This window comes from Anomaloglossus baeobatrachus, chromosome 6 (genome assembly GCF_048569485.1).
Source record: "Anomaloglossus baeobatrachus isolate aAnoBae1 chromosome 6, aAnoBae1.hap1, whole genome shotgun sequence".
NCBI lineage: Eukaryota > Metazoa > Chordata > Amphibia > Anura > Aromobatidae > Anomaloglossus > Anomaloglossus baeobatrachus.
The window spans coordinates 51,828,106-51,846,974 of NC_134358.1; the positions used below are offsets into that span (position 1 = coordinate 51,828,106).

Here is an 18,869-nt window from a genome sequence, read left to right on the forward strand (position 1 = left end):
TGCACCCCTGCCTGCAGAGAAAGCTGTGTGTCCCGCGGTAGCTTGACTACCGCTGACTGTGTGTGAAACTCCATCCCGAGGTAAGTCAGTGATTGGGTCGGTGTCAACTTGGATTTCGGGAAGTTGATGATCTACCCGAACTGCTGGAGAGTCGCCAGAGCGACGGTAAGGCTGTGTTGACACGCCGCCCGAGAAGGTGCCCTGACTAGGAGATCGTCTAAGTAGGGAATCACCGAGTGGCCCTGAGAGTGTAGGACCGCCACAACGGATGCCATGACTTTGGTGAAAACCCGTGGGGCTGTCGCCAGGCCGAAAGGCAATGCCACGAACTGAAGGTGTTAGTCCCCGATGGCGAAACGCAAGAAGCGTTGATGCTCGGGTGCGATCGGCACGTGGAGATAAGCATCCTTGATGTCGATCGATGCTAGGAAGTCTCCTTGTGACATCGATGCGATGACCGAGCGGAGAGATTCCATCCGAAACAGTCTGGTTCTCACATGTCTGTTGAGTAGCTTGAGGTCCAGAACGGGACGGAATGATCCGTCCTTTTTTGGCACCACGAACAAGTTGGAGTAAAAGCCGCGACCACGTTCCTGAAGGGGAACGGGGATCACAACTCCTTCTGTCTTCAGAGCGTCCACTGCCTGAAAAAGTGCGTCGGCCTGAGCGGGGGGCGGAGAGGTTCTGAAGAAACGAGCCGCAGGACGAGAGCTGAACTCTATCCTGTAACCGTGAGACAGAATGTCTCTCACCCATCGGTCTTGAACATGTGGCCACCAGGCGTCGCCAAAGCAGGAGAGCCTGCCACCGACCGAGGATGCGGCTAGGGGATGCCGAGAGTCATGAGGAGGCCGCCTTGGAGGCAGTGCCTCCTGCGGCCTTTTGGGGGCGTGACTTGGACCGCCACGCATAGGAGTTCCTCTGGCCTTTCTCCGGCCTGCTGGACGAAGAGGATTGGGGCTTGGCGGAAAGACGAAAGGACCGAAACCTCGATTGTATTTTCCGTTGCTGAGGTCTCTTAGGTTTGGATTGGGGTAAGGAGGAGTCTTTTCCCTTGGATTCCTTAATAATCTCATCCAATCGTTCGCCAAACAAGCGGTCGCCAGAAAACGGCAAACCGGTTAAGAACCTCTTGGAGGCAGAGTCTGCCTTCCATTCGCGCAGCCACATGGCCCTGCGGACTGCCACAGAGTTAGCGGATGCCACAGCTGTACGGCTAGCAGAGTCTAGGACTGCGTTCATGGCGTAGGAAGAAAAAGCTGACGCTTGAGAAGTCAAAGACGCAACTTGCGGAGCAGAATTACGTGTGACAGCATTAATCTCAGCCAGACAAGCTGAGATAGCTTGGAGTGCCCACACGGCTGCAAAGGCCGGGGCAAAAGACGCGCCCGTGGCCTCATAGATGGACTTCACCAGAAGCTCTATCTGCCTGTCAGTGGCATCCTTTAGCGATGAGCCATCTGCAACCGATACCACAGATCTAGCCGCCAATCTAGAGACTGGAGGATCCACCTTGGGACACTGAGCCCAACCCTTAACGACCTCGGAGGGGAAGGGGTAACGCGTGTCAGTGAGGCGCTTAGTAAAGCGCTTGTCTGGAACCGCTCTGGGCTTCTGGACAGCATCTCTGAAGTTAGAGTGATCGAAAAACGCACTACGTGTACGTTTGGGGAACCTAAACTGGTGTTTCTCCTGCTGAGACGCCGACTCCTCTACAGTAGGAGGCGGGGGAGAGAGATCCAACACCTGGTTGATGGACGAGATAAGATCATTCACTAAGGCGTCCCCTTCAGGTGTATCAAGGTTGAGGGCGACGTCAGGGTCAGAGCCCTGAGCTGCGACGTCCGCCTCGTCCTCCAGCGAGTCCTCAAGCTGGGAACCCGAGCAGCGTGAAGAAGTCGGGGAAAATTCCCAGCGAGCCCGCTTAGCCTGTCTAGGACTGTGGTCCGGGCAGGAGTCCTCCACGTGAGACCTAGGGCCCAACCTGGGAGCGCGCTGCGGCGCGGACCGAGAGGGGCCTGGAGGCGACGATCCAACAGGGGCCGGGGCCTGTGTAAGGACCGGTCTGGACTGCAAAGCTTCTAGCAGCTTGGCAGACCATTTGTCCATAGACTAAGCCATGGATTGTGAAAGTGACTCAGAGAGTTTCTCAGCAAAAGAGGCGAACTCTGTCCCTGCCGCCTGGACAGGGGGAGCAGGGGGGTCTACATGAGCCGAGGGGCCCACTAATGACCGAGGCTCCGGCTGAGCAAGCGAAACAGGGGTCGAGCATTGCTCACAGTGAGGGTAGGTGGAACCCGCAGGTAACATACCCCACAAGAGGTACAGGCCGCAAAAAAACCCTGTGCCTTAGCAGCTTTGCTCCTTGTGGACGACATGCTGTTGTCTCCTAGGAGAGTGATCACTGAGGGTATATGGGCAAAAAAGGGTATACAGCCAGACCGAACAGAAATATATATATAAATACGTATCTATTCCGGCACCCTAGGGGGACCAGCACCGGGTGACGGTGTGGCTTACCGACCGCTAAAAAGCGGAGTGTGTGTCCTCCAGATTCCCTGCCTTAGGTCCCCCGGAGCTGCAGAGCTCTTCACTGAGAATCCTCCACCGGCAGAATGCCAAAAAATGGCTGCCGGAGCTCTCAGGGGAGGAGTGGAGCCGTGGGCGGCGCCAGGAAAGTGCGGGAATCTGGGGTCCCCACAGTGATCAGTGAGGGGGGAGGAAACATGCAGGATGGTCCGGCCCTCACATCCGACGTCAGGTCGGCAGTCCCGCCCTTACCCCTGACAGGCAGGCCCGGGGGCGGGATTTTTGCGACTAGGCCGCGATGAAGCCGGGGACTAAATTTGAGAACGCGCCCGACAAGCAGGCACGGTCGGCGCGGAAGTCCGCCGGCCTTCTCAATTCAGCAGCTGCCGCAGCGTCCGGGAAGAAGGTGCACTCCCTGCACAGTCCCCTATGGGGACACAGAGTACCTTAGAGTTGCAGGGCCCGGTCCCTGAGGTTGAATAGACTCCGGTCCGGCAGATTCCCACAGGGGCTGCGGAGGGAGCACGGTCCCAGTAAATGGATGACCGCTCAGGATCCCACTTCTCCCAGAGCCGCTAAGGGATGGTGAAGGAGACGGCATGAGGCTCCGGCCTTTGTACCCGCAATGGGTACCTCAACCTTAACAACACCGCCGACATAGTGGGGTGAGAAGGGAACATGCCGGGGGCCCCGTGGGGGCCCTCTTTTCTTCCAACCGACATAACTAATATGAGAATGCACGAGTGGATGTGTGCCTCCTTCCACACAAAGCATAAAACTGAGGAGCCCGTGATCCACGGGAGGGTGTATAGGCAGAGGGGAGGGGTTACACTTTTTTTAAGTGTAATACTTTGTGTGGCCTCCGGAGGCAGAAGCTATACACCCAATTGTCTGGGTCTCCCAATGGAGCGACAAAGAAATTCCCTTTTTCTTTGTCGCTCCATTGGGAGACCCAGACAATTGGGACGTCCAAGAGCAGTCCCTGGGTGGGTAAAAGAAGACCACAATAAAAAGAGTTGAAAACGGCCCCCTCTTACAGGTGGGCAACCGCCGCCTGGAGGACTCGCCTACCGAGACTGGCGTCTGCCGAAGCATAGGTATGCACTTGATAGTGCTTCGTGAAAGTGTGCAGACTAGACCACGTAGCTGCCTGACACACCTGCTGAGCCGTCGCCCGGTGCCGCAATGCCCAGGACGCACCTACGGCTCTGGTAGAATGGGCTTTCAGCCCTGAAGGGAGCGGAAGCCCAGAAGTACGGTAGGCCTCGAGAATCGGTTCCTTGATCCACCGAGCCAAGGTTGACTTGGAGGCCTGAGAGCCCTTACGCTGGCCAGCGACAAGGACAAAGAGCGCGTCTGAACGGCGCAGGGGCGCCGTGCGAGACACGTAGAACCGGAGTGCTCTCACTAGATCCAAAGAGTGCAAATCCTTTTCACACTAGTGAATTGGATTAGGGCAAAAGGAAGGCAAGGAGATATCCCTTTTTCATCTAAATCAGGATACCACCTTAGGGAGAAATTCCGGGACAGGACGCAGAACCACCTTATCCTGGTGGAAAACCAGGAAGGGAGCTTTGCATGACAGCGCTGCAAGCTCAGACACTCTCCGAAGTGACGTGACTGCCACCAAGAAGGCCACTTTCTGTGAAAGACGTGATAGAGAGACATCCCGCAGCGGCTCAAAAGGCGGCTTTTGAAGCGCCGTCAGGACCCTGTTAAGGTCCCAAGGTTCCAACGGACGTTTGTAAGGTGGGACCATGTGGCAAACCCCCTGCAGGAACGTGCGGACCTGCGGAAGCCTGGCTAGACGCTTTTGAAAAAACACGGAGAGCGCCGATACTTGGCCCTTGAGAGAACCGAGGGACAAACCCTTGTCCATTCCAGATTGTAGGAATGAAAGGAATGTGGGTAAGGCAAACGGCCATGGAGAAAAACCGTTATCAGAGCACCAGGATAAGAAGATTTGCCAAGACCTGTAATAGATCTTGGCGGACGTTGACTTCCTGGCTTGTCTCATGGTGGCAATGACATCCTGGGATAACCCTGAAGACGCTAGGAGCCAGGACTCAATGGCCACACAGTCAGGTTGAGGGCCACAGAATTCAGATGGAAAAACGGGCCTTGTGACAGCAAGTCTGGGCGGTCTGGAAGTGCCCACGGTTGACCCACCGTGAGATGCCACAGATCCGGATACCACGACCGCCTCGGCCAGTCTGGAGCGACGAGAATGGCGCGACGGCAGTCGGACCTGATCTTGCGTAGTACCCTGGGCAGCATCGCCAGAGGGGGAAACACATAAGGCAGTCGAAACTGTGACCAATCCTGGACTAAAGCGTCCGCTGCCAGAGCTCTGTGATCCTGAGACCGTGCCATGACGGTCGGGACCTTGTTGTTGTGTCGTGACGCCATGAGATCGACGTCCAGCATTCCCCAGCGGCGACAGATCTCTCGAAACACGTCTGGGTGAAGAGACTATTCCCCCGCGTCCATGCCCTGACGACTGAGAAAATCTGCTTCCCAGTTTTCTACGCCCGGGATGTGAACTGCGGAGATGGTTGTGCCTGTGACTTCCACCCACTGCAGAATCCGCCTGACTTCCTGGAAGGCTTGACGACTGCGAGTGCCGCCTTGGTGGTTGATGTAGGCGAGGGCAGTGGCGTTGTCCAACTGGATTCGGATCTGCCTGCCCTCCAGCCACCGATGGAAAGCCAATAGGGCTAGATATACTGCCCTTATCTCCAGGATATTGATCTGAAGGGACGATTCTATTGGAGTCCAGGTTCCTTGAGCCCTGTGGTGGAGAAAAACCGCTCCCCAACCTGACAGGCTCGCGTCCGTGGTGACCACGGCCCAGGTTGGGGGTAGGAAGGATTTTCCCCGGGACAGAGATGTGGGCAGGAGCCACCACTGAAGTGATGTTTTGGTTGCAAGGGAAAGAGAGATGTTCTTGTCGAGGGAAGCCGAACTCTTGTCCCATTTGCGAAGAATGTCCCATTAGAGTGGCCGTAGATGGAATTGCGCGAACGGCACTGCCTCCATAGCTGCCACCATCTTCCCCAGGAAGTGCATGAGGCGCCTTACGGGGTGTGACTAACTTCGAAGAAGAGATTGCACCCCCGCCTGCAGAGAAAGCTGTTTGTCCCGCGGTAGCTTGACTAACGCTGTCTGGGTATGAAACTCCATTCCGAGGTAAGTCAGTGATTGGGTCGGCGTCAACTTGGATTTCGGGAAATTTATGATCCACCCGAACTGCTGGAGAGTCGCCAGAGTAACGGTAAGACTTTGTTGACACGCCACCCGAGAAGGGGCCCTGACTAGGAGATCGTCCAAGTAGGGGATCACCGAGTGACCCTGAGAGTGCAGGACCGCCACGATGGATGCCATGACTTTGGTGAAAACCCGTGGGGCTGTCGCCAGGCCGTAGGGCAATGCGACGAACTGGAGGTGTTCGTCCCCGATGGCAAAACGCAGGTAACGCTGATGTTCGGGTGCGATCAGCACATGGAGATAAGCATCCTTGATGTCGATCGATGCTAGGAAGTCTCCTTGTGACATCGAGGCGATGACCGAGCGGAGAGATTCCATCCGAAACCGTCTGGTTCTCACATGTCTGTTGAGCAGCTTGAGATCCAGAACGGGACGGAATGACCCGTCCTTTTTTGGCACCACGAACAAGTTGGAGTAAAAGCCGCGACCACGTTCCTGAAGGGGAACGGGAATCACAACTCCTTCGATCTTTAGAGCGTCTACTGCCTGAAAAAGTGCGTCGGCCTGTGCGGGGGGTGGTGAGGTTCTGAAGAAATGAGCCGCAGGTCGAGAGCTGAACTCTATCCTGTAACCATGAGACAGAATGTCTCTCACCCATCGGTCTTGAACGTGTGGCCACCAGGCGTCTCCAAAGCGGGAGAGCCTGCCACCGACCGAGGATGTGGCTAGGTGAGGCCGAGAGTCATGAGGAGGCCGTCTTGGAGGCAGTGCCTCCTGCGGCCTTTTGGGGGCGTGACTTTGACCGCCACGCATAGAAGTTCCTCTGGCCTTTCTCCGGCCGGTTGGACGAAGAGGATTGGGGCTTGCCGGAGGGACGAAAGGACCGAAACCTCGATTGGATTTTTCTCTGCTGAGGTCTCTTAGGTTTGGACTGGGGTAAGGAGGAGTCCTTTCCCGAGGATTCCTTAATAATCTCATCCAACCGTTCGCCAAATAAACGGTCGCCAGAAAAAGGCAAACCAGTTAAGAACCTTTTGGACGCAGAGTCTGCTTTCCATTCGCGCAGCCACATGGCCCTGCGGACTGCCACTGAGTTAGCGGATGCTACAGCCGTACGGCTAGCGGAGTCCAGGACGGCGTTCATGGCGTAGGACGAAAAAGCTAATGCCTGAGAGGTCAAGGAAGAAACATGCGGAGCAGAATTCCGTGTGACAGCATTAATCTCAGTCAGACATGCTGAGATTGCTTGGAGAGCCCACACAGCCGCAAAGGCCGGGGCGAAAGACGCGTCCGTGGCCTCATAAATAGACTTCACCAAGAGCTCTGTCTGTCAGTGGCATCTTTCAGGGATGAGCCATCGGCAACAGACACAACGGACCTAGCAGCCAATCTAGAGACTGGAGGATCCACCTTGGGGAAACGGAATTGGTGCTTCTCCTGCTGAGAAGCCGACTCCTCTACAGGTGGAGGTGGGGGTTAGAGATCCAACACCTGGTTGATAGATGATATAAGATCATTTACTAAGGTGTCCCCCTCAGGGGTATCAAGGTTAAGGGCGAAGTCAGGGTCAGAGCCCTGAGCTCCCACATCCGCCTCGTCTTCCTGAGAGTCCTCAAGCTGGGATCCAGAGCAGCATGAGGAGGCCGGGGAAGAGTCCCAGCAAGGCCGCTTAGCCGGTCTGGGACTGCGATCTGGGCAGGAGTCCTCCGCCTGGGACCTAGGGGCTATCCTGGGAGCGCGCTGTGGCGCGGACCGAGAAGGGCCTGGAGGAGACAAACTAACAGGGGCCGGGGCCTGTGAAGGGTCCGGTCTGGACTGCAATGCCTCAAGGAGCTTAGATGACCATTTGTCCATAGACTGTGCAATGGATTGAGACAGTGACTGGGAGAGTTTCTCAGCGAAAGAGGCCAACGACGGTGACTCTGTCCCTGCAGCCTGCTCAGGGGGAGCAGGGGGGGGTCTACATGAGCCGAGGGGCCCACAAGTGCCCGAGGCTCCGGCTGAGCAAGCGTGGCAGGAGTCGAGCATTGATCACAGTGAGGGTAGGTGGATCCCGCAGGCAACATAGCCCCACAAGAGGTACAGGCCGCGAAAAAACTCTGTGCCTTAGTAGCTTTGCTCCTTGTGGACGACATGCTGTTGTCTCTCAGGAGAGTGACCACTGAGGGTATATGGGAAAAGGAGAATATATATATATATACACCGGCACCCTAGAGGGACCAGCACCGGGTGACCGGTGTGGCTTACCAACCGCTAACGAGCGGAGTGTGTCCTCCAGATTCCCTGTCGTGGATCCCCCGGAGCTGCAGAACTTTTCTGCTGAGTAGCATCCACCGGCAGAATGGCAAATATGGCCGCCGGAGCTCTCAGGGGGGGGAGTGTAGCCGAGGGCGGCGCTAACAAAGAGCGGGAATCTGGAGTCCCCACAGTGGTCAATGAGGGGGGAGGGAGACATGCTAGATGTTCCAGCCCTCAAAGCCGACGTCATGCCGGCAATCCCACCCTTACCCCTGACAGGCAGGCTCGGGATTTTTCGAGACTAGGCCGCGGCGAAGCCGGGGACTAAATTTAAGGCCGCGCCCGACAAGCAGGCACGGTCGGCGCGGAAGTCCGCCGAAAAGACCACGGACTGAACTACCGCGGCTTCCGGGGGGAAGGTGCGACCCTCCCTGTACAGTCCCCACATGGGGACACAAAGTACCTTTAAGTTGCAGGGCCCGGTCCCTGTGGGTGAAGAAGCTCCGGTCCGGCAGGTTCCACCAGGGGCTGAGGATGGAGCACGGTCCCAGCATATGGATGACCGCTCAGGATCCCACTTCTCCCAGAGCCGCATAAGGGATGGTGAAGGAGACGGCATGTGGCTCCAGCCTCCGTACCCGCAATGGGTACCTCAACCTTAACAGCACCGCCGACATAGTGGGGTGAGAAGGGAACATGCCGGGGGCCCCATCGGGGTCCTCTTTTCTTCCATCCGACATAACTATGGAGTCCCCACAGTTGTATGCGAATGCATGAGTGGATGTGTGCCTCCTTCCACACAAAGCATAAAACTGAGGAGCCCGTGGTCCACGGGAGGGTGTATAGGCAGAGGGGAGGGGTTACACTTTTTTAAAAGTGTAATACTTTGTGTGGCCTCCAGAGGCAGAAGCTATACACCCAATTGTCTGGATCTCCCAATGGAGCGACAAAGAAAATGGCTTTACGAGATTTTATATTGATGGTCGGTATTTCTTGTGGCTGCATTGCTGTTATTAGCACCAAAGGTATCACGCGATGCTTGATTAATCTGATTCATCTTTACATAACATTCCTGTCTAGAGACAATTTTTCACCTCTTTTTGGAGGCAGAATTCTGTCGTTTGTGAGACTTGGCTGATTCCCACCCTAACAATTTTTTTTTTTGTTTGTACGCCTTAAAGGGAACCTGTCTCCAGATGATAAGCTGCGGCCACCATCACCGGGCTCTTATATACAGCATTCTAACATGGTGTATATAAGAGCCCAGGCTGCTGTGTAGAACATAAAAAACACTTTATAATACTCACCTAAACGGTCGCGCTGTCTTGGATTTAGGTCAGATGGGCGTCTCCGTTGTCAGTGCCTCCTCTTTTGGCCATCTTCGTTATCCTTCTGACTCCGGTGTGCATGACGCGTCCTACGTCATACACACTCGCCGGTCCTGTGCAGGCGCACTGCAATACTTTGATCTGTACTGCTAAGGGCAGATCAAAGTGTGTTTGAGCAGGACCTCAATGCCGGCAAGTGTGGATGACGTCGGACGCCTCATGCACACTGGCAACAGAAGAAGGATGATAAAGATGGCCGAAAGAGGCGGCGCAGGCACCGGACAACGGAGACGCCATCTGACCCAAATCCACCGCAGCACAAGCGTTAGGTGAGTATTATAAAGTGTTTTTTATGTTCTACACAACGGCCTTGGCTCTTATATACAGCATGTTAGAATGCTGTATATAAGAGCCCAGTGGTGGTGGCCGCAGCTTATAGGCCCCAAATCTGGTGACAGGTTCCCTTTAAAACCTCTACTTGCTGTCAGTGAATGCAAACAAAATAGAAATTGCGCTCTTGCGGTACAAATTTTTTCTGCATTTTGTACCTTTAATAGTGTTTCTAACACCTGGATAAAAACAAGAGCATCTCCATTCACTGACAGCAAGTAACTTTATAAAAAAAAAAAAGATGTTTTTTGCGTGTAAAGTAGACCATGAATATTCCGTCTCCTCACCTTCCTCCCACCTCAATCTCCTTGCACAGAGTGTCGTCCAGCTCCATCAGGCTGAAATCCCCGGATGTGAAGGTCTCGCTGAACGTCAGACACTGCACCGTGCTGCGCAGATCCTCCGCGGTCAGTTTGGCGATCTGCAGCGTGGCCTCCACTTCCTCCCGTGAACGGCTCATGATGACAAAGTCTCTAAAGGCTGAATCAAATGTGTAAATAAAGAAAAAAAGTTGAGCTCAACACACAGATCTAAGACTTTTTCAATGTTCAAAAATTTGTATAAGGGTATGTGCACACAGTGCGTTTTTCTCGGCGTTTTTGCGCGTTTTTCGGGTGCGTTTTTGGCCTCAAAACTGCATGACTTTGCTTCCCCAGCAAAGTCTATGAGTTTTCATTTTTGCTGTCCCCACACAGCGTTTTTTTTCAGCTGCGTTTTTGTGGTGACCACAAAAACGCAGCATGTCAATTATTCCCGCGTTTTTCACTGCGCTTTTCATCCATTGAGTGCAATGGGATGTTGAAAGACGCAATGAGAAACGCAAATAGCTGCGTTTTGGTGCGTTTTGGTGCGTTTCTAAGACCAAAAACGCAGCTATAAACGCAGGAGGTGGGTAGTAAAGTGACGTGTACAGGAAGAGGATTCCTTCTATCAGTAAACACAGAAGCGTGAATCCTCCCGGTACCGTCACTGCCGCGTCCACCTCCCGTCCTGTGCATGTATGCTGCCGTGCGGCGCCATGTACAGGCAGGAGGTGGAAGCGGCTGCGAAAACAAAAGTTAACGGTAGAAAAAAAAAAAAAAAGTTATACTCACCTGTCTGCAGACTCCCGGTGCCATGCCCGCTCCCATCTCCTCTCACGGTATCGCCACCCCCGCTCCGGCTGTGTGCAGACGGCCGGGAAACCTCCGATGGATGCAGGACCTGGCGATGGATCACCTGATGCAGTCACCTGACGCATCAGGTGATCGTAAGTATCGCGGTGACGCGGGCGCCCGGCCGGTATCAGCGGATGCGTCAGGAGACTTCATCCCTGATTACCGGCAGCTGCTGCAGCGATCGGACGGGATCAGACTCCCGCCCCATCGCTCCAGGAGCTGCCGGTAATCAGCACATAAGTGAGTATCATTTTTTTTTTTTTTTTTTGCACCGATGCATCTGCTGATTGTATAATCGGCTTTTATACAATCAGCTGATGTGTGATGGGATTCAGCCCCTAGAACCTGAAACATCATCTGATCGCTTTGCCTTCCAGCAAACCGATCAGATGATATTGGATCCGGATTGGACGGCGCGGGACCCTGACCCAGGATTACTGCGGAGGGGGGGTTCTTTATTTCAATAAAGATGGAGTCACTAATTGTGTTGTGTTTTATTTCTAATAAAAATATTTTTCTGTGTGTTGTGTTTTTTTTTTATCTTTACTAGAAATTCATGGTGGCCATGTCTAATATTGGCATGACACCATGAATTTCGGGCTTAGGGCCAGCTATACAGCTAGCCCTAACCCCATTATTACCCGGCGAGCCACCCGGCATCAGGGCAGCTGGAAGAGTTGGATACAGCGCCAGAAGATGGCGCTTCTATGAAAGCGCCATTTTCTGGGGTGGCTGCGGGACTATATTTTTGGTTCCCAGCCGGGTACAAATAGGCAGCTGGGGGTTGGGGGCAGCCCGTACCTACCTGCTGTACCCGGCTAGCATACAAAAATATGGCGAAGCCCACGTCATTTTTTTTGTTTGGGGGGGCAAAGAAATCCTGCATACAGTCCTGGAAGGAGGATGCTGAGCCTTGTAGTTCGACAGCAGCTGTCTGCTCTTCTGCATACACTAGTGGAGAATGAAGAACACATTGAAGAAGGAAATGACATCAGACCTTTTTTTTTTTGTTCACTGATAAAAAACGCATAAGGACGCAGTGAGCAAAAACGCAGCAAAACGCAGCAAAAAAACGCACCAAATCGCGGCAAAACGCGTGCGTTTTTTGCCGCGTTTTTTCGACGCAGGTGCATTTTTGTGCGTTTTTAGCGGCCAAAAACGCACAAAAACGCAGCGTCAAAAAAACGCACTGTGTGCACATAGCCTAACCCCTTGAATGCTGCAATCAATGCGATCGCAGCATTCAGGAGGGACTGCTTACCTCTCCCTGGCAATCGGGTCCCTGCAATGTGATCACAGCAATCTGATTGCTGCCATGGCAACCCTGGGTCGTCACCATGATGATCCCGGGTAACTGAGCTACGGAGAGCCTCACACACCATGCCGGATGCACAGAAATGTCAATGCGGCAAGTGCGGCACTGACAGATATAACCTACTGCAGTAATCAAGCATGAGCCCTGCAGTGGATTAGATCTGCAGGAAAAAACGCTGAAAGAATTGACATGCGGCAGAATTATTCTGCACCAAAATCTGCAATATGTGCTCAGGATTCTCATAGACTTTGCTGGGATGTGTTTTTTCCTTGCAGTATTGAAGAAAATCTGCAAGAAAAATTGCATTAAAAAGAAAAAACGCAAAAAAACAAAATTGCAGCCTAAGGCCTCTTTCATACGTCCGTGAAAATAACGCACGTTTTTCATGGACGTGTCAAAGGTACGTTTTGACCTCCGTGAGCCGTGTTTATGGCACATGTATGTTCTCAGTGATAACACATGGAGAACGGGAACTTTCTGCTCACCTGTGTCTGGCTTCGCTGTCCGTGGTGCTGATCTGCGGTCTCCGGTCCTGCCGACTCCCCGCTGCTGCTTCCAGCCGCAGTGAAGTGAATATGCAATGAGCATAATGAGCGGCGGTCGGAAGCAAGTGACAGCAGCAGCAGAGACAGCAGGGCTGGAGAAGGCGAGTAAAGATTTGTTATTTTTTTCCTCATACATGTGTTTTCTCTCCGGTGCGTGTCACACGGAACACCTCCGTGTGGTCCGTATGCGGGCTGTGTGACACCCGTGATGCCAGAGAAAAACGGACATTTCTATGTGTGGAGAACACGGGCACACGTATGCTCCACACGTACACACGGTCCATGGCAGAATACGCACGTGAGCACAGACCCATTGATTTGAATGGGTCTACGTGTGCCCGTGTCTCCGGTACATGAGTAAACGAACCAAACACGTACCGGAGACACGGACGTGTGAAAGAGGCCTAAATCTGTGTTAGCACAGTGGCTCAGTGGTTAGCACTGCAGTCTTGCAGCGCTGGGGTCCTGGGTTCGAATGTCACCAAGGACACTATCTGCAAGGAGTTTGTATGTTCTCCCCGTGTTTGCGTGGGTTTCCTCCCACACTCCAAAAACACACAGATAGGGAATTTAGATTGTGAGCCCCAATGGGGACAGTGTTCCTGATGTATGTAAAGCGCTGCGGAATATGTTAGCGCTATATATATATATAAATAAAAAAATAAAGATTTAGGTCACCTTCACATGTCTATTTAAAAAAACACACATGTTACATGGTGTGTTTTATCCATCCGTGTGGCCGTCAGTCATCTGTGTTTTTCCAGTATGGTTAAAGGAAGAATGAAATTACAGCTTCTCCTATATTTTGCAATGGTAAACACGTACAGTATACAGACGGCACATGGAAGGGTCTGCGAGTAGAGATTGAAAAAAAAGGACGTGTCTATGTGAAAACGCGGAGGCGTGAAGATCCCCATAGTGTTTCATTAGTGTGAGTGTGAAATGGAGAAGCGCTCACTAACACAGATTTACAAACATTTATGAACAATACTTGAGCGACAAAGGCCTTTTGTGTTGAAAATGTCTTAGGCTAGTTTCACACATCCTGCATTTCGCCGGATTGGAGGATCCTGCACAATCCAGTACAGTGTAAGGCTATGTGCTCACGTTGCGTTCTGTCCCGGCAGAAATTTCTGCAGCGATTTGAACAGCACACGTGCGCTTCAAATCACTGCAGAAACAGTCCGTAATGAAAAGCCGATTTCATGCGCTCTGGATGCAGCCCCCACCATAGACAGAGCGGGGGCTGCATGCAAAGCGCATGAAAGAAGTGACATATTGCTTTGTAGAACGCAGCGATTTGGCAGCATGCAAATCGCTGCGTTCTAAAACGCATCGTGCGCATGGATAATGCATAATCTTCATAGATTGTGCTGGTGACGTAGGACGCATGCAGTTACGGTGCGGTGCAGAACGCAGCGTAACTGCATGCAATACGCACACGTGGGCGCAGAGCCTAACACAGTTCAATGGCATCACGGCAACCTCCAGTCGCATAGTGTCATATGACTGGAGCATGTGACCGGAGGTTGCCACAATGCCATGGTACTGTATCACGCTGTACTGGAGTGTGCAGGATCCGGCAATATGCCAGATGTGTGAAACTAGCCTTAGGCTGGTTTCACACTACGTTTATTTAACATCCGTCCATAATGTTTTTTTAGCGGAAAACCGGATCCAGTGCAAATGCGTTTTCACTTCAATGCATTTGCAATGGACTCGCGTTAACATGCGTTCACCTGCATTTGCGTGCGGTATAGTGAGGATCCAGCGACTTGCAGTTTTTTAACATCTTTCAAAAACGCTACTTGTAGCGTTTTTGAGCTGCATCCAAATACTGCATGTCACCGGATCCTGACTAAACAGCATGCAAACGCAGGTGAACGCTGGCGTGCTGATAGACAGGATCCTGCTTGCTCTACTGAGCATGCACAGAACCAGTCTCGCGTGATCTGTCTCTCTCTCCTCCTCCCTCCCTCACCCTCTCTCTCTCTCTCTATGTCTTTCCCCCTTCCTCTCTCTCCCACCTGAGAGCTGCGGACACTCGTAACCAAGGTAAATATCGGGTAACCACTTCTCTTAGTTACCCGATGTTTACGTTGGTTACGTGTGCAGACAGCCCTGCTCCTAGCAGCTGCAGACACTCGTAACCAAGATAAATATCGGGTATCCAAGCCCGATGTTTACCTTGGTTACCAGCGTCTGCAGCTGTCAGAAGCCGGCTCCCAGTCTAGTTCCCCTCACTCCCGATCACATGACTCCAATGCCCGCCCCTAAACATCCAGTGACAGGATCCTGCAAAATAACAGATGCGTTTGCATGCGTTTTTTGCTGTAAAAGCAGGATCCGCTTTTGCAGCGAAAAAACGTTCCTGACGCATGTTAAATAAACGTAGTGTGAAACCAGCCTTAGGCGGGCTTTGCACGTTGCGACATCAGTAACAATGTGTTACCGATGCTGCAGCAATAGTCCCGCCCCCGTTGCGCGTGCGATATCTAGTGAAAGCTGCCGTAGCGATTATTATCGCTACGGCAGTTTCACACGCACATACCTGCCGTGCGACGTCCCTCTGGCCGGCGACCCGCCTCCTTCCTTAGGGGGGCGGGCCCCTGCGGCGTCAGAGCGACGTCACACGGCAGGCGGCCAATAGGAGCGGAGGGGTGGAGATGAGCAGGATGTAAACATCCCGCCCACCTCCGTCCTTCTCATTGCAGCCGGGCGGCAGGTAGGTGATGATCCTCGCTCCTGCGGCTTCACACACAGCGATGTGTGCTGCCGCAGGAGCGAGGAACAACATCATACCTGTCGCACCATCGGCATTATGGAAATGTCGGAGGCTGAAGCGATGATACGATAACGACGCTTTTGCGCTCGTTCATCGTATCAAAAAGGTTTTACACGTTGCGATATCAACTGCGACGCCGGATGTGCGTCACTTTCAATTTGACCCCATCGACATCGCACGTGCAATGTCGCAACATGCAAAGCCGCCCTTAGAGTGCGTGCCCACCCCCAGTGTTGGCAGCGTTTGGATGTAGCATGCTTCAGCTGTGTACAAAATGCTGCAATGTACAGTACAGGCACAGTGGATGGGATTTCTAGAAATCCTGTGCCCACTGTGCTTGTTTTTTCCGCAGAAAACACTGACCTGCGGTGCATCTTTCCACACCGCAGCATGTCAATTGTTTGCAACAGATTCGCATGCGTTCTCTGTAGGGAGAACACAGAGAGGGGACCGCAGCGCACTAAACCCTGATCGTGGGTACAAGAAGCTGCGGTCTCCTGCGGAGGAGACTCGCGTCCCCACAGGTCAGGACCCGCTACATCCAGGACGCAGTGACTCCTGATCGTGGGTACAAGCAGCTGCGGTCTCCTGCGGAGGAGACTCGTGGCCCCACAGATAAGGACCTGCTATGTCCAGGACGCAGTGAGTCCTGATTGTGGGCACAGACCCTTAGGCCCCTTTCACACTGCATTCAGCTCTCGGTACAGTGGTCCATCGGGGCTTCTGTCTGAACCCCCCCGCAAAACAGGATTCGGACATATGCCCCCACGGGGCCACTGACTATAATGGTGCAGACGGAGTCACCGTGTGCTCTATCTTGAGCCATTTTCGGGAGTATACGCCTATTGGAGGACACCTAGACCCTGTCTACTATGTCTCAGTGACCGCCTACAGTAAGCGTATATCTCCGAAAATGGTGCACGGTTTATCGCACGGTAACTCCATCTGCACCATTATAGTCAGTGGCCCCGTCGGCGCATACGTATGAATCCTGTTTTGCAGGGGGTTCAGATGGAAGCAGCGACAGGACCCCTGAACGGGGATAGGAGCACAGTGTGAAAGCCGCCTTAGCTCCTTGAGTTTAGTTTATGAAAAATGGCAGAAAAACAAAAGTGCTGTGTTTATGTTTTTGTTCAGTATAAACCGCACTCAGCCCCACACCCGCTCTATAGCGGCAACAGACACCTATAGCGGAACCAATTACACAGCTCCGTAACTAACCCGCCTGCACAATCAGGGCTGTGGAGTCGGAGTCGGAGTCGTGGAGTCGGAGTCGGAGTCGGAGCTCATTTTGGTGGAGTCGGAGTCGGAGTCGGTATAAAATGCACCGACTCCGACTCCTAAAATATATAATAAATTGGGGACAGGAGTGCAATGCAGAATGTGCTGAATATTTTACTAAATAACAACATTTAGTATAATGCTTATATTTAAGTGAAAAATTTATTGTAGTACAATGTGAACATCAGACATTTAATTGTTTTTATGATACAATAATCAAGATATTTGGATAGAACATAAAATATTTATTGGAATACAACTTTAGAACACAAAAAAACTAATAAATTGTAAATATGTAATATATATAATATATATATATATATACAGTGTATATACACACACACAAGATATATATGTAATCTACTGTATATTACATAGTGTATTACATATTTACAATTTATTACAGTTTTTTGTGTTCTAAAGTTGTATTCCAATAAATATATTTTATGTTCTATCCAAATATCTTGATTATTGTATCATAAAAATTATTAAATGTCTGATGTTCACATACACATATTCATGTACTACAATAAATTTTTCACCTAACTATAAGCAATATATGTAGGAGTCGGAGTCGGAGCCGGAGTCGGAGTCGGTGCAAGAGAATTTGAGGAGTCGGAGTCGGAGTCGAAGGTTTGGCTTACCGACTCCACAGCCCTGTGCACAATACAGCGACTTAAAGGGATTGTCTACTTAAATTACAAAATAAAGTAACAAAAAACAAAACACTATCAACTGCCACAAACAGGGAACGTTGGCGGTCGTTTTAAGTGTGTAGCACGTCATCCAGTCCTGAAAAGTTGTCACAGTCACATTTTAGACTGGGGCGCCTGGGTAACCAAACTGCGAGCGGGTCACAATAACTGCAGGGAGGAAAGTTGCATCTGACAACTGAAGCTAACCAAATGGGAAAAGTAGTCAGACATAAGGGAACCCCTGGCTTGTACACCCCATGCACACAACAGGCCATAATATATATATCTATCTATCTATATACACACATATATCTATCTATCTATATACACACACATCTATCTATCTATATACACACACATCTATCTATCTATATACACACACATCTATCTATCTATATACACACACATCTATCTATCTATATACACACACATCTATCTATCTATATACACACACATCTATCTATCTATATACACACACATCTATCTATCTATCTATATACACACATCTATCTATCTATCTACACACATCTATCTATCTATATACACACATCTATCTATCTATACACATATCTATCTATATATACACATCTATCTATATATACACATCTATCTATCTATATACACATCTATCTATCTATATACACATCTATCTATATACACATCTATCTATCTATAAACACATCTATCTATATACACTATCTATCTATATATATACACATCTATCTATATACATACATCTATATATATATATATCCGCAGTTTCCCATAGCAACCAATCAAATTACAGCTTTCATTTTCGAGGAACCAGTTAGAACAAAACTTATTGGTTGCTATGGTCAACGCGGAGTACTAACGCTGCGGCAGTGAAGGACAGCGCAGAGCAGTACACACCGGACACTAGAGCGGGGTCGTGTTCTCTCCGGTTTTCGGCCTCACATCACTTTTCGGCGGCTCGTCCTGAATACGGTATATACCTTCAACACCGCGCTGTCACTTCATTCTACTTTCTCGCCGGGATGACGTTCAGTTCCGCCCTAATTCTAGATTGAAAAGGCACAGGTTACTCATATGTCGCACACCGGCGCCATTTTCTTGAAGCCTCCTGGTCTGTTTTTTCTTTTCACGTTTCTTAGAGATCATCACACACTGTGTGATCTCTCAGTTGTATTATGAATACAACTGAGAGATCACAATCAGGTTTTAAATTATTGTAGTGGGGGCAGATTTACTTATACTGTATAAGGAAGCCAATAGTGCTGCAGAAGTAAACAATTTTACTGACACACTATTCATGAGTCAGTAAAAAAGGGAAAGTGGCTGTCTGGTGGATCTGATTAGCCCCTCCATGAGGTCATCAGGGGCCAGGGCCAGCTCTAAGTTCATTGTGGCCACTCTGGTT

General features: G+C 51.3%; 1 protein-coding gene across 3 annotated transcripts in view; it reads right to left on the reverse strand.

The window, feature by feature from the left end:
- The window catches only part of DSCC1 (DNA replication and sister chromatid cohesion 1), a 115,286-nt gene extending 96,792 nt beyond the window's left edge, over window positions 1–18,494 (reverse strand). For 2 of the 3 annotated variants that reach the window (XM_075352924.1, XM_075352922.1), the window contains exons 1-2: window positions 18,362–18,494; window positions 9,980–10,172 (exon numbers count right to left, since the gene is read on the reverse strand). In XM_075352924.1, coding sequence (XP_075209039.1) covers window positions 9,980–10,152 — 173 coding nt within the window. In that variant the 5' untranslated portion in view covers window positions 10,153–10,172; window positions 18,362–18,494. The remainder of the gene's footprint in view (window positions 1–9,979; window positions 10,173–18,361) is intronic. The other variant, XM_075352923.1, reaches the window with a different exon arrangement.
- Window positions 18,495–18,869: the final 375 nt, after the last annotated feature.